This window comes from Populus alba, chromosome 7 (genome assembly GCF_005239225.2).
Source record: "Populus alba chromosome 7, ASM523922v2, whole genome shotgun sequence".
Classification (NCBI taxonomy): domain Eukaryota; kingdom Viridiplantae; phylum Streptophyta; class Magnoliopsida; order Malpighiales; family Salicaceae; genus Populus; species Populus alba.
In genome coordinates, this window is record NC_133290.1 from 11071592 (window position 1) to 11092533 (window position 20942).

At 34.8% G+C, this 20942-nt stretch overlaps 3 protein-coding genes, 2 non-coding genes and 1 pseudogene across 5 annotated transcripts; 1 reads left to right on the top strand and 5 right to left on the bottom strand.

The window, feature by feature from the left end:
• Positions 1–6250: 6250 nt before the first annotated feature.
• On the bottom strand, positions 6251–7315 carry LOC118043511 (uncharacterized). Its single transcript, XM_073410336.1, has 2 exons — positions 6994–7315; positions 6251–6768 (listed from the first exon to the last, which is right to left on the bottom strand). The coding sequence occupies exons 1-2, from the start codon at positions 7313–7315 to the stop codon at positions 6251–6253; spliced, it is 840 nt and encodes a 279-aa protein (XP_073266437.1).
• A 570-nt stretch (positions 7316–7885) lies between these two features.
• Positions 7886–7970, bottom strand: LOC118043630 (small nucleolar RNA R38). The gene has a single exon (XR_004686676.1). It is a non-coding gene; the product is annotated as a small nucleolar RNA R38 (small nucleolar RNA).
• An 855-nt stretch (positions 7971–8825) lies between these two features.
• On the bottom strand, positions 8826–8913 carry LOC118043626 (small nucleolar RNA snoR20a). Its single transcript, XR_004686672.1, has one exon. It is a non-coding gene; the product is annotated as a small nucleolar RNA snoR20a (small nucleolar RNA).
• Positions 8914–9134: 221 nt separating this feature from the next.
• On the bottom strand, positions 9135–9216 carry LOC118043624 (small nucleolar RNA snoR64a; annotated as a pseudogene).
• Positions 9217–10453: 1237 nt separating this feature from the next.
• Positions 10454–16445, top strand: LOC118043504 (protein HEAT INTOLERANT 4). The gene is made up of 14 exons (XM_035051514.2): positions 10454–10888; positions 11330–11368; positions 11455–11508; positions 11625–11688; positions 11845–11903; positions 12661–12785; positions 12897–12956; positions 13902–13960; positions 14259–14338; positions 14542–14580; positions 15011–15073; positions 15159–15206; positions 15288–15416; positions 15955–16445. Exons 1-14 carry the CDS (start codon positions 10715–10717, stop codon positions 16000–16002), a joined length of 1041 nt encoding a protein of 346 aa, XP_034907405.1. The 5' UTR covers positions 10454–10714; the 3' UTR covers positions 16003–16445.
• On the bottom strand, positions 16401–20942 carry LOC118043503 (protein CPR-5). The gene is made up of 5 exons (XM_035051513.2): positions 20477–20942; positions 18969–19025; positions 18574–18609; positions 17735–18460; positions 16401–17182 (listed from the first exon to the last, which is right to left on the bottom strand). The coding sequence occupies exons 1-5, from the start codon at positions 20816–20818 to the stop codon at positions 16658–16660; spliced, it is 1686 nt and encodes a 561-aa protein (XP_034907404.1). The 5' UTR covers positions 20819–20942; the 3' UTR covers positions 16401–16657.

The window sequence follows — 20942 nt, forward strand, 5'->3', positions numbered from 1 at the left end:
TTTACTTATGTTTAATAATTTTGATGAAGTCTTATTTTTTAGGATTTAATGTTAATATTTTTTGAAAATAATTGACAAGTCTCCTTCTTTAAAGGGAACAATGTTAAATTTCTCAAATCGAATATGGGCTCAATGCTTGTTTTTAACAATTTAAACAATTTTTTTTTATAGAATTTAACATTAATATTTATAAAATAATTGGCGAGTCTCATTCTTTAAAGTGATCGATTTCAAAATCCTCGAATCAAATATAGACCCAACACTTATTTTTAACAATTTCAATGAAATCTTTTTTAGGATTTAAAGTCAATATTTTTTAAATAAGTGACAAGTCTCGTTCTTTAAATGTGTTGATGCCAAAATTACCTCAAATCAATGAAAACTTCTATTTTTAAAGATTAATGTCAAAGTTTTCTTTGAAATTTTCAAATGGGTGAAATCTCCTATTATTAGGAATTAATGTTAATTTTTTCATTAAAAATCATATTTTGATGAGTCTTTTATTTTTAGGATTCGACATCATTTTTCAATGAATCTTTTATTTTTAGAGATCAATATCAACATTCAAAATAAATCGCGAATAAACTTTGAATGTTACAACATAGAATAATTTAGAAAAACACAAATCCTAGTAACCTTTCATATGAAAAAATGCGGTAAGGATTATATTTATTTTTCTTCAAACATAACTAACTAAGTTCCTAAATCTCTAGAATTAATGTCAATTTTAAAACTTCTAGTTTTATTTAATTACCACTAGTTATTTTATTTTTCTCTTCATATAATTTTTAAATGTCGCATCACATGTGATAACTTTTTTTTTTTTATTATTATTATTATTATGCATTGTACCATAAATTAAAAGAGACAGGTATTTCATTATAGCACGTGGATTATTGTGGATTGTATTGTTTTCTTTCAATGTAATCTTTAAAAGTTTAGTTTATTCCTTAATTTTTTCTGTAAAAGTTCAATTTGAGCTATATATTTTTTTATTTTTTCACTTTTGGTTTTATAGTTTCAAATATTTATGTTTCATTATTAAAATTTTATTTTCCTCATGTTTTAATTTTTAGATGTTAATAGAGAATATAGTAATTGAAAAAAGAAAAAAAAAGATTTTATTCGATCACATTTCAACTACAAAAAATATTAATTTTTGTATTAATTAGTTTTTTTTAAAAAAAGAAAATTCAATGGAGGTGTATATTGATCCTTTCAAGCACAAATATGCTTGAACTTTTTGCTAAATATCCCTTAACATATTTTCCTTTTTCTTTTTAAATTTTGAAATAAAATTCTCTTTAAATGAATTTATTAAAATAATATTTTAGTAGCTATCCAATCATGCCATTATTTTTAAAAATATTATTTTTATGATAATAATAGTAATTACTTTATGAATAATTATGTATTAACCTAAAATGAATTTTTTAAAGAATACAGCGCATTAATATTGAATTATAATAAAATATCTATTCATTTTTTTATTTTAAATTTTTAAAATGTTTTTCTTATATTTAATCTGCTAATATTTTTTATATAAACATGTAAAAATGATGAATTCATAGTTATTTTTTTTTATTTTTAATTAAAACTTGCTTCCACTATCATAACAAGTTTTTATTTAAAAGACAATGCTTCTCATTAAAAAAGCCATGTTTTTGTTAAGAAAGAAGCTGAATAAAGAAATGAAATTTCTAATAAAAAATATACATTTATTTCTTTTTTAATTTAGATTATTAGAGTATTTTTTGTGAATATTGTTTTTTCTGATTACATTTACTTTTTATTCAATAAACAATGATGCTAACAAATGAATAAAAAAAAGACAATTTTGACAAAAAAAAACAAATAAATTTCTCAACAATTCTACTCATTATCCTGTATAGCAATATCTATTATTATTATAATATAATTGAATAAAAATATATTTCATAAGTGCCTTGCAGCTGGGCGGGTAATATAGCCGGTGATATGCTACTCAGGGTGTGTTTGGTATTGTGGTAGCTTTTGTGGTTGCGGTTTGTAAAAAGTAGTTTCTTAAAAAGTACTTTTTGTGAGGTTGATTTTAAAAAAAATTGGTGTTTGGTTAAAACTGTGGTTGAAGTTGTGGTTTTAAAAAAAGCAGTTTTTGGTGTTTGGTTACAAAACTGTGGTTCAACAATTGTGGTGGAAAAAAAGCAATTTTGTGTTTGGTAAAAACTGTGGTTCAAAAAAAAAATTAATTTTATTATGGTTTGTGTTTTATATTTGATTGGAATTAAATATTTGATTGGAATTAATTAAAAGGATTTTGATTGGAATTAATTAAAAGGACATATATATATAGACACATATATATAATTCCAAAACATAGGTGTTTTGTAATTATGATTACATAACAAAATGAAAAATCGTTATACATTAATTTACTCTTTTATTGTTCCATCAAACTATTTGCAATTCCATCGCGTACAAAATCCATACGTGAAGGCCTCTGTGAGCCTTGAACGGCCGAAGCCTGAACAGTATCAGGCAAAAAGTCATCTGGAATCAAATTGGGGTTGCGATCATACTCCGAAAAAACTGCATCATCTTGCGATCTCCTTCTAATATAATTATGTAGTGCCATTGATGCAACTACAATCTCAACTTGTGTTTTGTATGGATAAGCAGGCATGTTTTGCAAAATTTTCCACCTCTGTTTCCATACCCCAAAAGAACGTTCGATCACGTTACGTAGTGACGAGTGTGCACGATTAAACACTTCTTTCCGACCACTTGGTTGTCCACGACGTCTAAATTCTTGGAAGTGATACCTCTCGCCTTTGTAGGGACCCAAATATCCATACTCGTTTGGATATCCAGCATCAACCAAATAGTATTTTCCTGAAAAAAATAACATTGTAATTTTAAACAAAACTTAAAAAAATAATTATATTCCTTCAATTACCCAATCTTCAATTTAGTCAAAATCACAACCTTCTGGAGGTTTTTGGAAAGTTGATATTGCTATTGTCAATAGCCTCCAAAAAAATACGAGTATCGTGTGCACTGCCTTCCCATCCTGCCCACACGAACATGAATTGCATGTCGAAACTACAAGCGGCCATTACATTTTGTGTTGGTACACCTTTTCTTCCAATAAATGGAATTTGATTTGCAGCTGGTACGCAGGCACGAACATGTGTTCCATCAATTGCACCGACACAATTCTACATGCCACAAAAACATTTATAGTACTTATATAAACTTTTATAATATATTTCATACTCCTCTGAACAACTTAATTAAACTACTTAATTATATATATAAAAAAATTAATCTTACCTTGAAATGTGGCATAAATCTTGGATTCATAGCAATTTCTCTTGGTGTGCACGTAAATTGTGGATCTACTGGTTTTATGATTTCCACAGCAAACAAACGTAATGATTTAAGCACTTCTTTAAAACATCGACTAACAGTTTCACCTGAATGTTGGAATCTTTCCTGCACTTGTCTATTTGACGCCCCAACTGCTATTGTAAATAGAAACATTGCTACCTTTTCAATAACGCTCATTCTTCTTGACGGTTTTAAGCCATAGCACGTTTCCAAGTCGGTGCACAAACTCAAAAAAGTGGTTGCGTCCATCCTGAACATGTTAACACTTCGTTTCCAATGCCCTTTTAAAACATCTGTCAACCAACGCATCCCTGTGTTATATGAAACCATACATGGTTCTTTAAACATATAATTATAATAATAATAATTTATAGCTCCAGCTACGCAAATAATTAATTTTTTCCTATCAAGATGCCTCCTTATAATAAATGCATCGTCACCATCACTGTCACTGCCACTGCCACTGCCACTGCCACTGCCACTGCCACTACTATCGTCGGAATCGTTTCCATTACTGTCATCTCCAGCACCATCAACTGAGGCACCACTACCTTCACAAGGATAATTAATTTGATCTACAATGCGGTTCATTATAGTATCATAATTACAATCGAAATCTTCATTCAATATGTCATTAAATCGTGGATCAGCCATAACTTCATTTACATGTAAAAAAGAAAAAAAATTATATGTTGTTAATAAAAAAAAAAATTAAATAATTAAATATCATTCAATAAAAAAACTATCAAAAAGTTAGTTCAACATAAGTTTTTTCCATACCTGTAAAGCCAACAAAAAAGAAGTATTCTACTTGCTTGTATTTGGTGCAATTGAGAGGTTTTTTGAAGCTTGTTATGAAGAAAGCTATTTCATTGAAAAATATAATGCAAACATTCCTCTTTATATAGAAAATTTCAATGCTCTTTACGTCTATTTTACAATTTTTCATCTTTCAACATAAGTACATTCATTCACATGTATGCATGTGCTGTAAAAGTAGCATATAATGTTACTTTTACAGCTCATATATGTACACCATCCTGCAAAAAACAAAGTTCACAGCTCATATATGTACACTATCCTGCCAAAAACAGAGTTCACATCTCATATATGTACACCATCCTGCCATTCATTTCCAATAAAAACTGAGTTCCACGTTTCTGAAGCAGTAGGACGACCAGCAACCAAGAAAAGTATGAAACAACATCAACATTTGTCCCATCACCTCACAGCAACAATGAAAAAAACACAAACAGTAACTGCAAAAGAGGTTGCTTTTTCAGACCTCACAAGTAGCTAAATTCCAGTAAATGAAAGAAACACAGCAGCATGTCATTTCCAATAAAAACAGTGTTCCAAGTTTCTGAAGCAGTAGGATGACCAGCAACAAAGAAAAGTAAGAAACAACATCAACATTTGTCCCATCACCTCACGGTAACAATGAAAAAACACAAACAGTGACTGCAAAAGAGCTTGCTTTTTCAGACCTCACAAGTAGCTAAATTCTAGTAAATGAAAGAAACACAGCAGCATGTCATTTCCAATAAAAACAGAGTTCCAAGTTTCTGAAGCAGTAGGATGACCAGCAACAAAGAAAAGTAAGAAACAACATCAAAGCAAAGCATCAGTACGAAAACACAGAATAGTTAAGGCAACAAAAACATTGAATTTCAACTTGCACTGGAGCTATTCATAACAAACTTCAATTGAGGCATGATATCGTTACAGTACTGTGATTTCACCACATAGCTTGAAAAATCAATCTGGGTAAATGATGTTTTGGAGTTTTGACATACAGATGAAACCAATTGAATTTCAGGCTGTGACAAAAAAACAGTATGCATCCAATGATTCTAATTACACAAAACTTGTTCTGAATGGTGATTAATCAATGTAAGCAACTTTTCATTTGACCAATCAAACTCTTAGTTGTAGAATATGCCAAGGTTAAGTAAACAGCTGCAACAGAAGCTGATAATGTATGTAAAGCACAACAAAAAGGTGCTCGAATAGAAATATCTAGATCAAAAGTCGCACTTCAAAAATAAGTAATCAAGGCCATTCCATCTGTGTTGTTTCCCAGCCATATGAGTTCAAACCTACATGTTAAGAAAATATTTTAACCAACAAACATTTAAGATTTTATCAGTGACTTCCCCAGGGATGCATAAACTGAATCTTAAATGCAATTGCTTCCTAAATAAGCAAGCACATCATCATTTTCACTAAACTTGTATGAAACAGGAGGCCCTTGATTGGTAATATTTAACACCAAGTTAAAAATTCAGCACATGACATACATGAGCATCTAGCTAGCTACCTAATGGAAAAAAAAATACAGCCAAGGATGGAATGACCAGCAGCATGTCAATCTCACAGTAGCTAACCAATTGAAAAAATTACAGCTAAGGAAAGAAACACAGCAGCATGTAGTATTATTCCCAGCAGACCTCACGGCAGCAAATAAAAATATACAATTAACAAAACAGTTAAGGTAATTTTGAACAACCATTTCATGTAAATTAACAACCAATTCCATTAAAGGGTCAACCATTTAACATTAACCATTGAACATTGTAATTCGTAAATAAAATACAACATTACAACCACCAATTTCTCATACAAGTTTGTTTACTCCCGCAAAGCAGTTTAATAAATATAAAAGTACATAAATTACCGCAAACGCATATGCTCATATGCCTTAAAATCAAATGTGGAATAATACAATGCCTCGAACAAACTTCGGCAAATGGAAACTACTCTTTTAAAAACCGTCATCCCATAACTCTGCAACAAAAAAATAAACATGTATAAATATCGTAAGCACTTGAACATACTTTAATTGATTAACATTTAAGCTACTTAAATCATACAATGTCAGCTAAGCACGTTTAGTTCGTGCATACATTCGCTGCAACCATCTCAACTTCTGTTGCTTATCGCCCATACTGGCCCACATTTCTCTTTTCCTTCTTGAAATGAGAAACTCCGTAGTGAAGTCGTGGAAGTCATCTTCAATTGAAACTCCAGGAATTGAGTGCAGCTCAGCTATCACCTCGGGGATGCTACAACCTTCGCGATCCAAATTAATCGACGTCGAATCACTCTTAGTCGACATACTCTCAAGAAGATGATTGCACCTTGTCATCAGCTGAACACCAATTCCAGATGTTTTCTTCTTTCTACATCGCACATCGGCATGATCTCGTCCTTTTCTTTTGCCGCTGCTTTTTGTATTGCTGCTGGTTGACATATTTATCTCTCCAACCATTCGAGCCATGTCAGTCTGGAAATCTGGATTGACATCTTCCTCCGAATCACCGCTGCCCTCTTCCAAACCATCATCAACAATGTCGGCATTGCTTGTACCAGGATCAAGACCACTGCCGGCAGGTACACCTGATGAAGGAGCCCATGCAAACGCTCCAGTTGCGACAATGTTGGAATACATTCGGTCAAATTTATTCTTCAAAGATGGCTCAATACCGACATGTCTGAATTTTTTGGCTCCTCTAATTTCCTGCGTATAAATTAAATCAAGTAATGAAGGATCAATACTAGTAAAATTTTAGGGATGGAATTTGACAATAATAAAAGAAATTGTTAGGATGACAAGGAATGTACCTGAATTTTTTGTTTTCCACCACTCATCGCTAGCTGCAATTGTGCCTATTTCACTATTCCAGCCAACACCGGTTTCTGAAACCAGCTTATTCCATATCCTCCAATCCTTTTTGCATCCATCCCATTTGTTTTTCAATTGTGTTTTAGTGAATGAATGCCCAGTTTGTTCTTTGAATGATGTTATAAGAAATTTCCACCCCGTTTTATCGAAATGAGTATTAGGTCTCATTCCCATATCAATTGCCTTAATGCATATATCACAAAATATATGCAACATGTCTTTTGTCCAAGCAGCCTTATCAAAAGATTCAAGACCTTCCATGATATCTTTTAACACATTTAAAAAAATTTTGAAATCAATAAATGATATCAAATAAATAGTGGCACATACATAAACCGTGGACTATAACAATAATATAACAGTAAATGTTCAGCACATACATGTATTTGAATGGGAATGTTCACGTTCATTTGTAATGAAATGTTAATTGCAACCCATTAATTTTTAACTGCTCAGAAAACTCAGTTTCAACCATGATAAAAAATTTGAATTATCAAGCAACACTTCATTGCCATCATGCTGTTATTTTGACAAAAACAGAGGGAAAAAAAAATAGAACAGAATATATTTGCTAAAGTACATAAACAAAGAACAACAGACAAGCAGTATATAGAAGCAATTAAATTTTGCTAAATTCAAAACAATTGAGATCTGTAAATCTAAAGTTCAGCATTACATGGGAAGTTTTGCGAAAAAGAAAGTATGATAAAAACTCATCTGCTGGCTAACGTAAAGGAATCAAGCAAACACACATAGAATTACTTTTTTTCCCAGTTAATCAGACCACTCATGGGATTACAACAAATTATAAAAAAAGCTTGTAAAGAACTCTACAGTTTCAGATTCAACAATAATCAGCACTAATGCATCAGCCATGGATAACTGTTATTTTTTATGTTTCTCATCATGCACAAAACAGTAGACTTCAGAGCCATTTTTTAGCCTTCGAAGACAAAAACATGTGTTTGTTTATGCAAAATTGCAAAGGTAAAATGGAGAGACCAACTAGTTCAACATGGCTTAAGAAATGACAAACTTGTCTATGTTGGCAAGCAAGCATGTTTATCTGTGACTGAGAGCTAGTAAGTACACTGAAACAAAATACTTGACACAATGATAATATCTAAAGAAATCAAGATATGGTCAGGCGCAGATCCTTACATTTTTTATGATTCTGACCCAGCAATCTTTTTCAATGAACGCTTCTTTTTCAAACTATAGTTGCCTGAGACATGCCGGATAAATTGAAGCTGCAAATACCAAACAAGAAACTGTGAGCATCAAGTAATTCCAGCAAAAACACTTTGCAGTTCCTTTAGACTAGTAACAGAACTGGAAACTAATAGCTGTTATCATTTACTGAATTTTATTCTTTGAGATTTCATAGACATCAGTTAGAGCTCTAGTAAACAAGCAAAGCATTGCTAACTCCCGACAGTACGAAGACCAGATACTGCAGGAACTTAGCCATTCTCATCTCAGTTTATAAAAGACCAGAATCACAAAATCCATTACATCTACACCTATCTTTATATATGCATCATGCACGCACTAAACCCATGAATGCAGCTGTTTTCATCTACAATGCAACGATCATCCCATCCAACAAACAAATTAAAAAAAACAAACCTATAGCAGCATAGGAAATACAAAAAAACAGCTGAAAACAAAATCTTGAAAAACAAAATAACACTGTTATTTTTTATGTTTTCTCATCATGCTATAGAAAACAAAATCTTGAAAAACAAAAAAAAAAACTAAAACCATTCAAGCCTCAGACCGTCCTACTTCATGCATTTCAACAGTTAGGCAGATCCATAGACATGCTTTCAAGGGAAAATAGTATTGTCATCATTGGCTGCCAGCACAATAATAAAAAAAACCCATGAAAGCAAATCATAAGAACCGAAACCCAAATAAGAGGCAGAGCATTCAACAATTCAAAAGATTCATGAAGATAGTATTGTCATCATCTGCCTCTCCAGATTGAAAAAAAACCATGAAGATAGTATTGTCATCATTGGCTGCCAGTAATTAAAAAAAAACCCATTGAAGCCGAGACTTGAAGACAAAGCCGAGAGCATCAGATCTTCCTATTCAAGAATCTAATCATAAGAACCCAAACCCAAATAAGAGTCTGAGCATTCAACAATTCAAAAGATTCATCATTTGCCTCTCCAGATTCAAAAAAAAAAAATTCAAGGAATTGTTAAAGCAATGCAAAAATCAGAAGAGGGGAAGATTAGAGGGGGTTTTTGGAGAAGGTGAACGGCGGTTTAGGGCTGAGTTTTTCAGAAAGCCATTACTGTGCCGTTTATAAAGATTTACAAAAAAAAAAATTGGAATCAAGCATGCAGCAGCACAAACATGAAATACTTCATCTAAAAAAACTGAAAATGAAGATGGAAATGAGGGAGGAACTTACCTCAGTCTCTGTCTTTTGCAAACCCAAAACGGTGTAGCAGCTGTGTTCTGCAAAATCAAAAACAATAGAAACCCGTTAGATTTTGAGACACACGTTAAACAAAAATTGACAAGGGGAACGCACATTAACCGGTATCTCTTGGTTTTTTTTCTGCAATTGTAACAATGGAGGGACAATCGAGTGACGGTTTGTGTTTGATGGACAGAGGGGAAGAAGTGTTCTGGCGTTGGTTTTGGGGCAAAATAGAAACGGGGTTAGCAGGAGAAGAGAGAGGAGAAATAGTTTGGGGAAGGAAATTTGGGTTTAGCTCGTCAGATCTGCAACCGTTTTGGAGGTTGTTTACAGGGGAAAGTTTGGTGGTGAGAGAGAGGTAAGGAACTGAAGGTAAGGAACCGAAGTTTGGGGAAAGTTTTGGAGGTTTTTAGCTCGTCAGAACATTGATCTGTGATGTGGGTTTGTAACCGTTGGAAAATGGTTTGCAAATTGATGAGGGACAAGCAAATTGATGAGGGACGACAGAGAGAAGTTGGGAAGTAATTGCAAAAGCAAATGTAAATTGTCGGTGATGAGAGAGAGTACAGACGCATGAAAAGCAAATTCATTCTGCTTTTCACTTTTTTCAATTGAAACGTGATTTTTAATGGGACCCACGTCAAATTAAACTGTGGTTTGTGATTAACCAAACGGGTGTTTTACTGCTTTTTAACCAACCACAACCGTATAAGCATTGCCAAACACCATCTCAAACTTAGAGAGTGTTTGGCATTGCGTTTGTAACTGCGTTTCGTTAAATTTTGAAATTTTTTTTTTTTTTTTGCTAAAATTGAGTTCGGTTTGTACTTTTTGGATCGTTTTGATGTGCTGATGTCAAAAATGATTTTTAAAAAATAAAAAAACATCATTGGCATGCTTTTCGGCATGAAAAGCTATTTGAAAAGCAACCGCTACCACACTACCAAACACGCTCTTAGCCACCTGTTTTCCCATTTTTTTCACCACATTTGCCCGGCGTTGTCCGTACGCCATCCTTTAAAACAGTGATTTGTTAAAACCCAAAAATTGAAAGAAAACCCTATCTGTCTCCCCGCGTCAATTCCACGCTTTTGAAAAAACCATACCAAGATACCCTCTCTGTTTCCTTCTATCTCTAAAATTTGAATCCGGATCCATCGATTTCGATCCGTTAAATTAAAAAAACTTCATTTTTCTCTCTCTAGAAAATCAATCCATCAGTAATGAGGAAAGGAGCCAAGAGAAAGAGAAGCCAGAAAGAAGAAGAAGCTGCTCCTGCTCGTGCTCCTGACAACCACAAAACCACCGAATCGACCAAGCCACCTACTAGAGCTAAGCGGGTCAAGGCATCCAAACCCGAACCCGAACCTGAATACTTCGAGGACCAGCGCAACTTGGTGCTCTAATCTTTCACTCACTCGCATTATTTTGTTTCAATTAATTAATTATTTATTTTTTTGTTGAAGAATTCATGGATAACTTGTTGAATTTCTGTTTCTTAACAGGTTTTTTAAAAAATAATAAAATCGGATTTTCTTAACAGGTTTTTTTTTTTTAAAAAATAAAATCGGATTTTTTCTTAGGTTATTCACATTGTTAATTAATAAATTAAAAGACTGGAAAAAGTTTAGTGTTAAGTTTAAGGTCAATAGATGCAGTTTGTTAGTTCATTTTTTTTTTCCGAATTCTGGCTCAGTTAGGTTAAAATTCTTAAACTGTGTAGTGTTTTTATAGCAAGGCTATTTTCCATTTTTTTTTTGGTTGAATTTGTGAGAGTGCGGTGTTGTTTTGAAGTTGGAACTCAAAAGTAAGCATTGTGAAATTGTTTTCTTATGCAGGAAGATTTATGGAAGCAAATATTCCCCGTCGGTACAGAGGTTAGGTTTTGATTTTTTATTCTGTTCTTTGCTTTGTTGGCTGAATTAATTATGTTGCTTATGGTTCTATTTTTTTTGGTTTACAGTGGGATCAATTGGACAAGGTTTACGGATTTAACTGGAATTTCTCTAATCTAGAGGTGGATGTCATCAAATAACCCATGCCTTTCTTTTTTGTTATTTTTTTTTGGTAGAGTAGCGGCGCAGATAATTCTTAGTATGTATGTAAACTGAAATTACACCTCTTACTGGTCAGAATGCATTTGAAGAAGGAGGTGTTCTACATGGGAAGACAGTTTACCTTTTTGGGTGTACAGAGCGTGAGTTTCTTGTTAACTTGAAACACTAAATTTTTTCTAAAGTCTAAACAGGCTTCTCTAAATGGGTGGACATTGCATTGTTTTTGCTTGGTTTTCCCGTGTCCTGTCTTTTTCATTTGTCATGTGAATCTTACTTTGTTTCTTGTGTTTCTTCAGCTCAACTGGTCCCTTTCAAGGATGAAAACATATTAATCTACATACCTGCAGTGGTGGCGGTAAGTTTATTGAAACAGTTGCTTTTGCATGTAATCTAATGTACATGTGTTCATCTGTGAAATTTTTTAAGGAGCGGACTTTATAAACTTCTTATCATCGTATATTTTTAATTTGTTTTTTATTCATGATAAAAGCAACATGCTTCATTTTGTACAAGGTTTAACTTTGCGTCTGGTTATGACATTTACACTGTCCCCACCTTTACACTTACTTAAACCTTGTATGATAAGGATCTGAGGTTTCTAGATATAGATGTCCAAGAAGTGCTTCCTTGCATTAAAGCACGTTGTGGGAGTGAAAGGTCATAGAACCCATACACTATATTTCTCATATTTCCTTTATGGCAATAGCAGGATCATAGAACTCTCTTTTCAAAGTTGGGAAGTGAGAATGCTGGTTCTGCAATTGTCCCCACCTTTACGCGTAGTCAAACCTCATATAAAATGAACTTAAGAAGGCCTATGTTTTATTATGAAGACATCCACTTTGTGTGCTTCTCAAGGCTAGAGATGAAGAGCTTGAGCATTTGTGTTTCGTATTGTTACTTTTCCAACACTTTTTTTCTTCCTAAGAGTTGCCTCATCACATGTTTCTTCATCTGTTCTAATTTCAGAATTACAGTTGCTGATTGGTGTTGTTGTAAAGACAAGTGCCTCTAGTCTTTTTATTTTTTCCTGAAAAAAAATCCTCTGAATTAGTGGAAGTATGTCATTTCTTTTTGCTGCATTTCTCTTTGTTAAACATTTTATTTTACAGGTCGTGTCTCCTTTCCCTCCTTCTAATAAGATTGGAATTAAGTCAGTTCAGAGGGAGGTTGAAGAAATAATTCCCATGAAGCAAATGAAAATGGACTGGGTTCCTTATATACCTTTGGAAGACAGGTATTCCAAAGTAGATTTCTAATTGATTTCATGGAGTCTCTCTCTTCTCAAATAATCTCTCAAGTTGCATTTTTTGTTCAATGTCTCTTTGTAACTTAAATCCTTCTCCAGAGAAAGCCGAGTTGATAGACTGAGACATCAGATTTTTATTTTGAGTTGCACTCAGAGAAGGTACCTCCCCCCCTCTCAATCTTCCTGTTTATTTATTTATTTATATTTATAGATATCATATAATTTCTAGTATTTTGTACGAGGTTGTTTCTTTCTCTATGGTTATTACTTAACCCCCCCCCCCTCAATCTTCCTGACTATTTATTTATTTACATTTTTATCTGCATTTTAAAGTTCCTTGAGCTATATGTATGGAGCACTGTTCTGATAGGAAGTTGGTTTTTGTATGTGGATTCTTAGTTATCCATTGGTTTTTGTATGCAGATTCTTAGTTGCCAGGACAGACTGCTCTTCAATTTCTTTATTGCTTCCCATTTTCACTAAATATATACTACAATCCTACATTGTATTCAAATTACTTACGGGCATTTGTGGACAACTGATTTGGTACTTTTGTTGCTGGATAATCCAGTTCTATGTTTCTGCTTTTGAGAACTATTATCATATTATTCATTTTAACAGAAATAACTTAACCTTTTGCTATATTCTGGTTTCAAATTTCTCATTTTTCCTTGGTTATATGCACCTTCTAATATGGCAATTGGATGGCATTCTGCTCAATATCTATTGAACAAAATAATGACACATAATGACACATCAGGGATTGAATTTGAACAAAATAGAAGCAAGAGGAAGGTTCAACACTGTTATGTTCATAGATCTGTTAGAAAATTTACAGCGAGCATGTTATTGCAATAGACATGAAAACTTACAGTTAGATCTTCCTTCAGCAGATTCTATTTGTAACATTTTCACTTTAGTAATTCTCTTTTTTTTCTCTGATTCGTTAATCATCTGATGTTGAATACACACAAGCATACGATTTTTATGAGCACTATTGAGGTTTGTAGTGTTTCATTGAAATTTTCAGATACTATGATGTGTGTGTATCTTTGCATGTGCCTATTCCTATTCCCGTTGCTTATGCATATGGATTGCTTGCAGGGCTGCTTTGAAACATTTGAAGATTGATCGGATCAAGAAATACGAGTACTGCTTACCTTGTAAGTTTTGAGGAAATTTTATGATGTTTAGATTGCTGTATTTCACATGAAATTCATTGTACTAAAATAGTGTTGTGAAAAGAATGGAAAAAAGTGCCCTTTAAGTTCTGACGAGCACCAAAAGTTTGTGGACCACAACATGTAAATTTTGCTGAACCATGTTTGGTTGCTTGCTTGACTAATCAGAGCATATGATAGTACAGCTCCTGCCTGTATCAGCTTTTAGCATTCTGTCATCTCTTATTGCCAATGTACGGGGGACTGTTCTATTCCTCTGAAATGCTTCCTCTTTTGACAGATTTCTACAACCCTCTTCAAGAAGATGAGCTTGAGCAGAGCACCGAGGTTCAAATAATTTTCCCATCAGAACCAAAGCCAGTAAGTGAATAGCATGTAAAAGAAATGAATTGATGGAAACCAAGACCTTTGGATGTTGACAGATAGCTTGAGTTGAGATTCATTTAGAAATTATAGTTTATATTGTCAGTTAAGCAAACTGTTTTGCTTAGTTTAGTTGCTATGATAAGTGTAGCACTGATATACGATTCTGCAAATTGACCTTTTAGCATTGGTAATTGCAGATTTTTTGTGAATTTGATTGGGAATTAGATGAACTTCAGGTATGATTTTTATTTCTGATACTTGTCTTGGTTTAACTTGGATGGTTTTTCATGAAGTTGCTTTATTCATTCCTTCATTCTTTTGAATGCTTGATAACCACTATGACATTTGGCCTTATGGAAGAATTGGTTTGAACGTATGGCTATGGTAGTCATCTTCTAAATCTACCATTTCAGTGTGTAGAATTGGATTGTCTCCTGCATGTTTGAAGGAATTATGTGGAAATGGTGTATGCCTAGTAACATATTCCTGAACTCTCCTCACCTGATAAGTACAAACCATGCCTTGATATTTCCTGTCAGGAGTTCTTGGGGAATATATTTGTCCTATCATTTCTCAACTCTGACAAAATTCTTCCCTGAACCACCTCCCTACCCTTGTAAAGAAAGAACAACTAGTTTGTATTAAGATCTATCTATTAACCTGCAGGAGTTCATTGATAAGCTGATCCAGGAGGAGGAATTATCTGAAGATCAAAAGGATGCCTTTAAGGTGAATTTTATGAAATATATTCAAATATTTCATTGTTTCATCCTATTTTTGTTAATAATTGAACCTTGTATCTTTGTTTTCTTAGGAATTTGTCAAGGAGAAAGTTCGAGAAGCGAAGAAAGCTAATAGAGAGGTAACTTGTTTGGTTCTGTTTGGTTTGCAAGTGCAAGTGGGAGGTCTTTAGCTGCTTTGTAACAAGTTTCCTTTGGTGCAGGCTAGGGAAGCCAGGAGAAAGGCCCTGGAAGAAATGAGTGAGGAAACTAGAAGAGCGATAGAAAATCTGAGGTTCTACAAGTTCTATCCTGTGCAAACGCCCGATACACCTGACATATCAAAAGTGAAGGTAGAGTGTTACAATATCCACAAGGACATCATTTTGTGAAAGCAGCTTTTGATTAATAGTTTGTTTATAGTTGCTATTAATTTTTCTTAAGAATAGGAAATCTAATTGCAGTAGAGACATTTTACCCTGGGACAGCCTGTTGAATATTCAACCTCCGACTTTTTATCATTGAAATGTCACCTGGAGAGAGCTTGGCAGTTTTGACGTCCTTTATGTACTTCCAGTGTACAGCATATGATGCCCTGCCTTGACTCCTTGGTATTATGCTTTGAATTACTAAGAGAAAAGAAAAAAAAAATCTGATTGTGGTTCAGACAGTTCGCAACCTTTATGATTACCTTCTCAAGGGAACATCTAGATTTGTTTCCTTAAGTCCTTGATTTCCAAGTGTTACTCGATTTCCAAGTGTTAGTAGATTTTCCCTGGTCAAAGAGGGTAGACCATGAAGTATTAGTAGAATCTTCAGACCTTGCACTTTCCTTTTTCCACGAAGTGAATTTCTGAATTCCTTGTGATGTTTGCTGATTTTCCCTTGCAGGCATCATTTATAAACAGGTATTATGGGAAGGCTCATGAGGTTCTGTGAGTGGATACATCTAGGACAGGGATGACAGTTGTTTGAAGCCTGCTTCGGCTGCAAAGAATCAAATTTAAAGGTTTTGCTTACCATGAAGCTGGGAGGAGGCATGCCTCCGGTGCCACAGTTTCACTTTATCATTCTCGGCGTCTCAGGAGATACAAACTTTGCAGTTTCAAAACTTTTTGAGAGTCAGTCAGGCGCACATTTTTACTTTAGCAGGCATTTGTAAGATACATTGTTGAGGTTATTCAAATTTTCTAGGTATCGGCCGGCAGTGAAATCCACCTGTCGCTTGGATTTCTCTTTGGTTTCCCGTCCATTTCATCCACATATTAGTTATTATGACCAGAAGTTTTAGTCCCAAAACGAGTTACAGTATTTCAACATTACAATAAACGACCGAATTTATAATAAATGACTGGATGCCCTTGTAGCTCTTATTTTCGTAATCAGTTCTGAATTTTCCAGGTTGTTTGAGGTACATCGGTGGATAAAGTAACATGTCAGTTCACACAGCAGCCCACCTTATTTATTTTCAGCAAAAACATAACTCTTGGGCAGGTTGGCATACAGTGCAGGTAAATTACATACAGAAAGACGGAAGCTTGATCAGTTGTGAATATGTATGGGAGCGAGCTTTCCTTGGCTTCTAACTCTTGGCTCAATCATCCGTTTTACCAGAGAAAAAATGATCTGCCCATTCACCAGGGCCAGCAAATGGCAAGAGACCACAGCACAATGGTAGAAGCAGGAGGGAAGTCGCGTAGAAAAGTGATCGCCGGAGCCAATATGGACATATTGTGCTAGGTTTTGTCCCTCGGGCGATGGCCGTGACGGTGACGGGCCCGTGAAGCAGACAGAACAAAGTCGATGGACATACATTAGAGAAGAACTGCAGCGCGCATAAAGCTTCCCAATACAGAAGCCAGTGCGATCCACTCCCTCCCAGTGTATCCACACAAAGTTTGCCAGTAAAACCACAGACAGCTCCCAACAGCAGCAGAATGAAAGTTATTGGCATTGTCCGGTGTTGAGATGAGGAGCGTTGAACAAGCAAAAAAGCAACTGCAAGGATAATTAGGATGCCAAATGCCATTTGGCTCACAACTTGAACTTGACACATGAGTACCTGTAGCCAGGAATTAAAGGATGAAAAAGGCTTGACGGACCACCCGAATTTGGACTCCTGAAACAGATAACCAGAAACATATAAATATTTCCTAGACATCTGGAATGATTGTAACTAAGGCAGAAGAATATATAGCAAAGAAAATAAAAAATCATCTCATCTGTTGCTCAAGGAATGGAATAGAAATTGTTCAAAACATATGACAGAGATAAAACAATGGTTAGGGCTCTGTTTTAGATCGAGATTGCTAAATCATGTTTAAGTTTGAAAAAAAGGGAATTTGGTCACAGTTTCCATTCTGCTCATCAAGTTTCAAACATTATGGAATGATTTGACTATAAAGCCTGCCCAAGCAACTCCCAAGTCCTTACTTTTACCATCTACCTCAAGGCCCGAGCTAATATGCTCCTGATTTTATAGTTCTATTTAAAACTTCTCTTTTAATAGCCTCTCTGTGGTCTCTGTTGTTGCTTGGGGAAGCACCTTCGCTAGTACCTAGTACTAGAAAAAGAGCATGTAGAACCAGACCGCCATACCAACAAAGATGATGGTTACAGACATCTCACGAAACTAAATCAAATGGCATTAGCAAGAAGACATGGTCCTTGCCTTGTGCAAAAGAGAGCAGGATTCAGTAGCTTCTTTGATCCTTTTGTATGAATAAACATACGCGCTGTATGATAGCGAGGCAGACATGATGATCAAACCAGCAACAAGACAGTCCGAGCACTTTCTATGCAGCTCGGCATGCCTTGTGTCTTCTAATTGAGTCTTGAACTTGTCAATTTCAAAGGATGCCTTTGACATGCCCATTACTAATTTTGATCTCCCCAGATAATTTGATTCTGAGGTGAGATTCAACAATTCCTCTTCCAACTTCAGTTTTTTCATTGCAAGACCAATCTCTATTTCCTTCAGGTCATTAGAACGGGCTTGCTCGACAACAGATCTCTCAATAGCGCTAAACGTGTTAATTACAGGGTATGAGCTAGGAGCACAGGCTAGCTGGTTGGTTTGTCTGTGAAGGGCAAGTTCTTGGCCCAAGCTACCCATGGATATGTTCTCTTCTACCTTTTCAAGTACATGTGTTTGATCCCCAGTCAAAGTAGTGGGCAAGTCTGTTTCTGAGTCACAATCTTTGATACAGGTGCTCCTGGCACAGCCAACACTTTTATTGGGAGTCCTGCCTGGAGCAGAAATATCTAGGTTCTGGTGGATTAAGGCAGGTGGTCTCTTGTTGATAGAGGATTCATCAATCAATCTAAGAGTACTCAATGTGCTCCCAAATGAATTCTGAAAATTTCTTGCAAAGAAATCAAATTTGTCACCAAAGACCTGTTGCACATAGGGTGTAAGGTCAGCATTTTGTGGCCTGCCTGATGTTGACAAGTACACGAGGGAACTTGACCAGAGTCAATGGATAAGTGAGCAGTTAAGGTCTGGCTTACACTGGCTAAAGATTCTCTGACAGCTGAAGTGCAGATCTGCATGCAAGCAGACACATTAAGTTCGGTTTTCCCAACATTCCAAACATCAATAAAATTAGAACAAACAGACTCCAAAACAAAGAGGAAGCATGCAAAGGCAAATTTGTCTAATTCATGTGATTTTACAGAGCTGCAGTGAAAAATTTACTAGATGGGCATCTGATTGCCTTGTTATCTAAGTATGAACTGTTTGACAAACGGTCCATTTGAGTGACATAACTAATATGTTCTTCCATATGCAGAATAACAAAATGTACGGCAGAAGGGATGTTAAACCATAATAGTGACTTCAAAGTTCTATTTCTGAGAGGCGAATATAAAATACATGTTAGTCTTGAAAGAGGCAAAAACTTTACCATTGAAAGATGATCAACAGACAATCTTTCACCTGCTGCATCTTTCCTCTCCAGAACCTACAATAATAAAAAAAAAAGCAACAAATGAACAATATCAACTGACAAATACTAATCATTAAAAAAGGCGCAAATGATAAAGATGCTTTAATCCTTGCAACATTACTGTGAAAAAGCCATCGGCATGTTTTTAATGAGATTTTTCACAAGGCAAGTCATTTCATTAGGAAGATCAGAAATCTCACAGAACATTCCTGAATGAAACCAAAGGGAGAAAAAGCTAATAGTATACATACGACAATTACAAAGTGAAAACAAAACCTTAAAAAGGAAGACAAATGGAATTTAATTTTTTTTTTCTAATGCTTTTATTTTACAAAAATGAAAGGCTATTGATAAAAATAGCAGTCATGACTCAATACAAAATGTCAAGATCTCAGGTTCAAACAAACAGCTCTGAAGATGTTAAAGGTTAACTTCATAACCAATCACCAATCTATTCTGTATATTTAAGAGAAGGCAGAGTCCAGTTCACATTTTGATTCACCAAGTAATACAAGTTAAAACAATACAACTGATGCCACAAACATACATCCTGCAAGGATGAAACTTTTCATTGCATGAGTAACTGTAAACTGTAAACCTAATATCAAAATTAATTCAACCACCAAATGATATTAGACTGCAAGCATAGTGTTGAATAAAATACTGGACACTGCTTGGGATACACTAATTAGATACATATCAATGCACAAATCAAAGTAAGCCATAAGAGACTAATAGATTTGAACAGATTTATGTAAGCAAAATAAGAAACATGCAACTAACAATATGCGCGCATACAAGTAAAAGCATGTAAATAACTGTAAGCCATGCAGTACGCAAATAGCAATAGAACATCCACATTAATAACAGCATGAAAGGTCTGTCTCAATCCCCTACTGCTTTCCCCTAGCACCAAAACAATGGATAAAAGGCAGATATCTGTCTCTAAGAAATTTACATGTATCTTAATGACCTTCAATTGTACATTATATCCATACATTTTTGATACAGTTGCTTAGAAACCTTTTATTCACAGACCAAACCCTTAATCATTGCAATACCAGCTTGCAGAACACAATTCAAGTCAATTACTGAATTTCGTGAAAAACATAGTTAATCAAAGGCTAACTTCCAAAAGTTTGTAACCCATGTTGGAGTTCCGTGGCTGCATATCTAAGTCAATACATAAACTCAAAGTGCATTCAGGGAGCTAAACACTCCACAACATAAGAAAATCTACCAACAATCTCCATAGCATTCCAAAACCATCTATCTCAATTCCAACAAATCAACCAACAGCATACAAATTTGAATAACATATAACCAAAAAAAAGGGAAACCCTAAAATTTCCCAACCCAAGCATATCACCTTAAGAAACTAAACAAACACCAAAAAGAACCAAACTTTATGAACCAAAACCACTAATTTCAATCGCATTGCTTGCAAAACAGAAAATTGAAGAAACCTGAGCAACAACAGCAGCAAAAGACATCCCAAGATGTAATGCAATAGCCTCCACATTACCATCACCTACACCGCCCCTGTGCCTAAGCGGAGCAAAAACCACCTTGGGGCTTCGTCGTTTGTATGCCACGTTCGAAATTCTATTCATAGAGGCAGTAACAGAGGAAGAAGAAGATGACGAAGGCGGCGGCGGCTTTATGGTTGTGTCTTTAAAGATTCTTTTTTTCTTCTTTCTGTATGTGGGTTTAAGGTTATAACCATTCTCCACCGCTGGATTTGAATGATCAGTGGGGGTTGGTTCTTGGATCGTTAGAGAAGGAGAAGGAGATGGATCGGTGTCCATGGAAGAGAAGAGGAGGCCTCAACGACCGCTTCTTTTAAAAATTTCAAAATTATTACCACAGAGAGAGGACTGTGAAGCTATTAGAAGTTGTAGCGGAAACAACAGAGCGTGTGTTGGGGGTTGA

What these genes read in the sequence shown, in the direction of transcription:
- LOC118043504 (XM_035051514.2), top strand. Translation starts at nt 10,715, where the DNA reads ATGAGGAAAGGAGCCAAGAGAAAGAGAAGCCAGAAAGAAGAAGAAGCT. An exon ending in GGAATTTCTCTAATCTAGAG is followed by an intron (nt 11,509 to 11,624) that starts GTGGATGTCATC and finishes CTTACTGGTCAG; the next exon opens with AATGCATTTGAAGAAGGAGG. An exon ending in TTGAGTTGCACTCAGAGAAG is followed by an intron (nt 12,957 to 13,901) that starts GTACCTCCCCCC and finishes GATTGCTTGCAG; the next exon opens with GGCTGCTTTGAAACATTTGA.
- LOC118043503 (XM_035051513.2), bottom strand. Translation starts at nt 20,818, where the DNA reads ATGGACACCGATCCATCTCCTTCTCCTTCTCTAACGATCCAAGAACCA. An exon ending in TTGCTGCTGTTGTTGCTCAG is followed by an intron (nt 19,026 to 20,476) that starts GTTTCTTCAATT and finishes TTATTATTGTAG; the next exon opens with GTTCTGGAGAGGAAAGATGC. An exon ending in TCAGAGAATCTTTAGCCAGT is followed by an intron (nt 18,461 to 18,573) that starts GTAAGCCAGACC and finishes TATGTGCAACAG; the next exon opens with GTCTTTGGTGACAAATTTGA.
- LOC118043511 (XM_073410336.1), bottom strand. Translation starts at nt 7,315, where the DNA reads ATGGAAGGTCTTGAATCTTTTGATAAGGCTGCTTGGACAAAAGACATG. An exon ending in GTGGAAAACAAAAAATTCAG is followed by an intron (nt 6,769 to 6,993) that starts GTACATTCCTTG and finishes CTCCTTCATCAG; the next exon opens with GTGTACCTGCCGGCAGTGGT.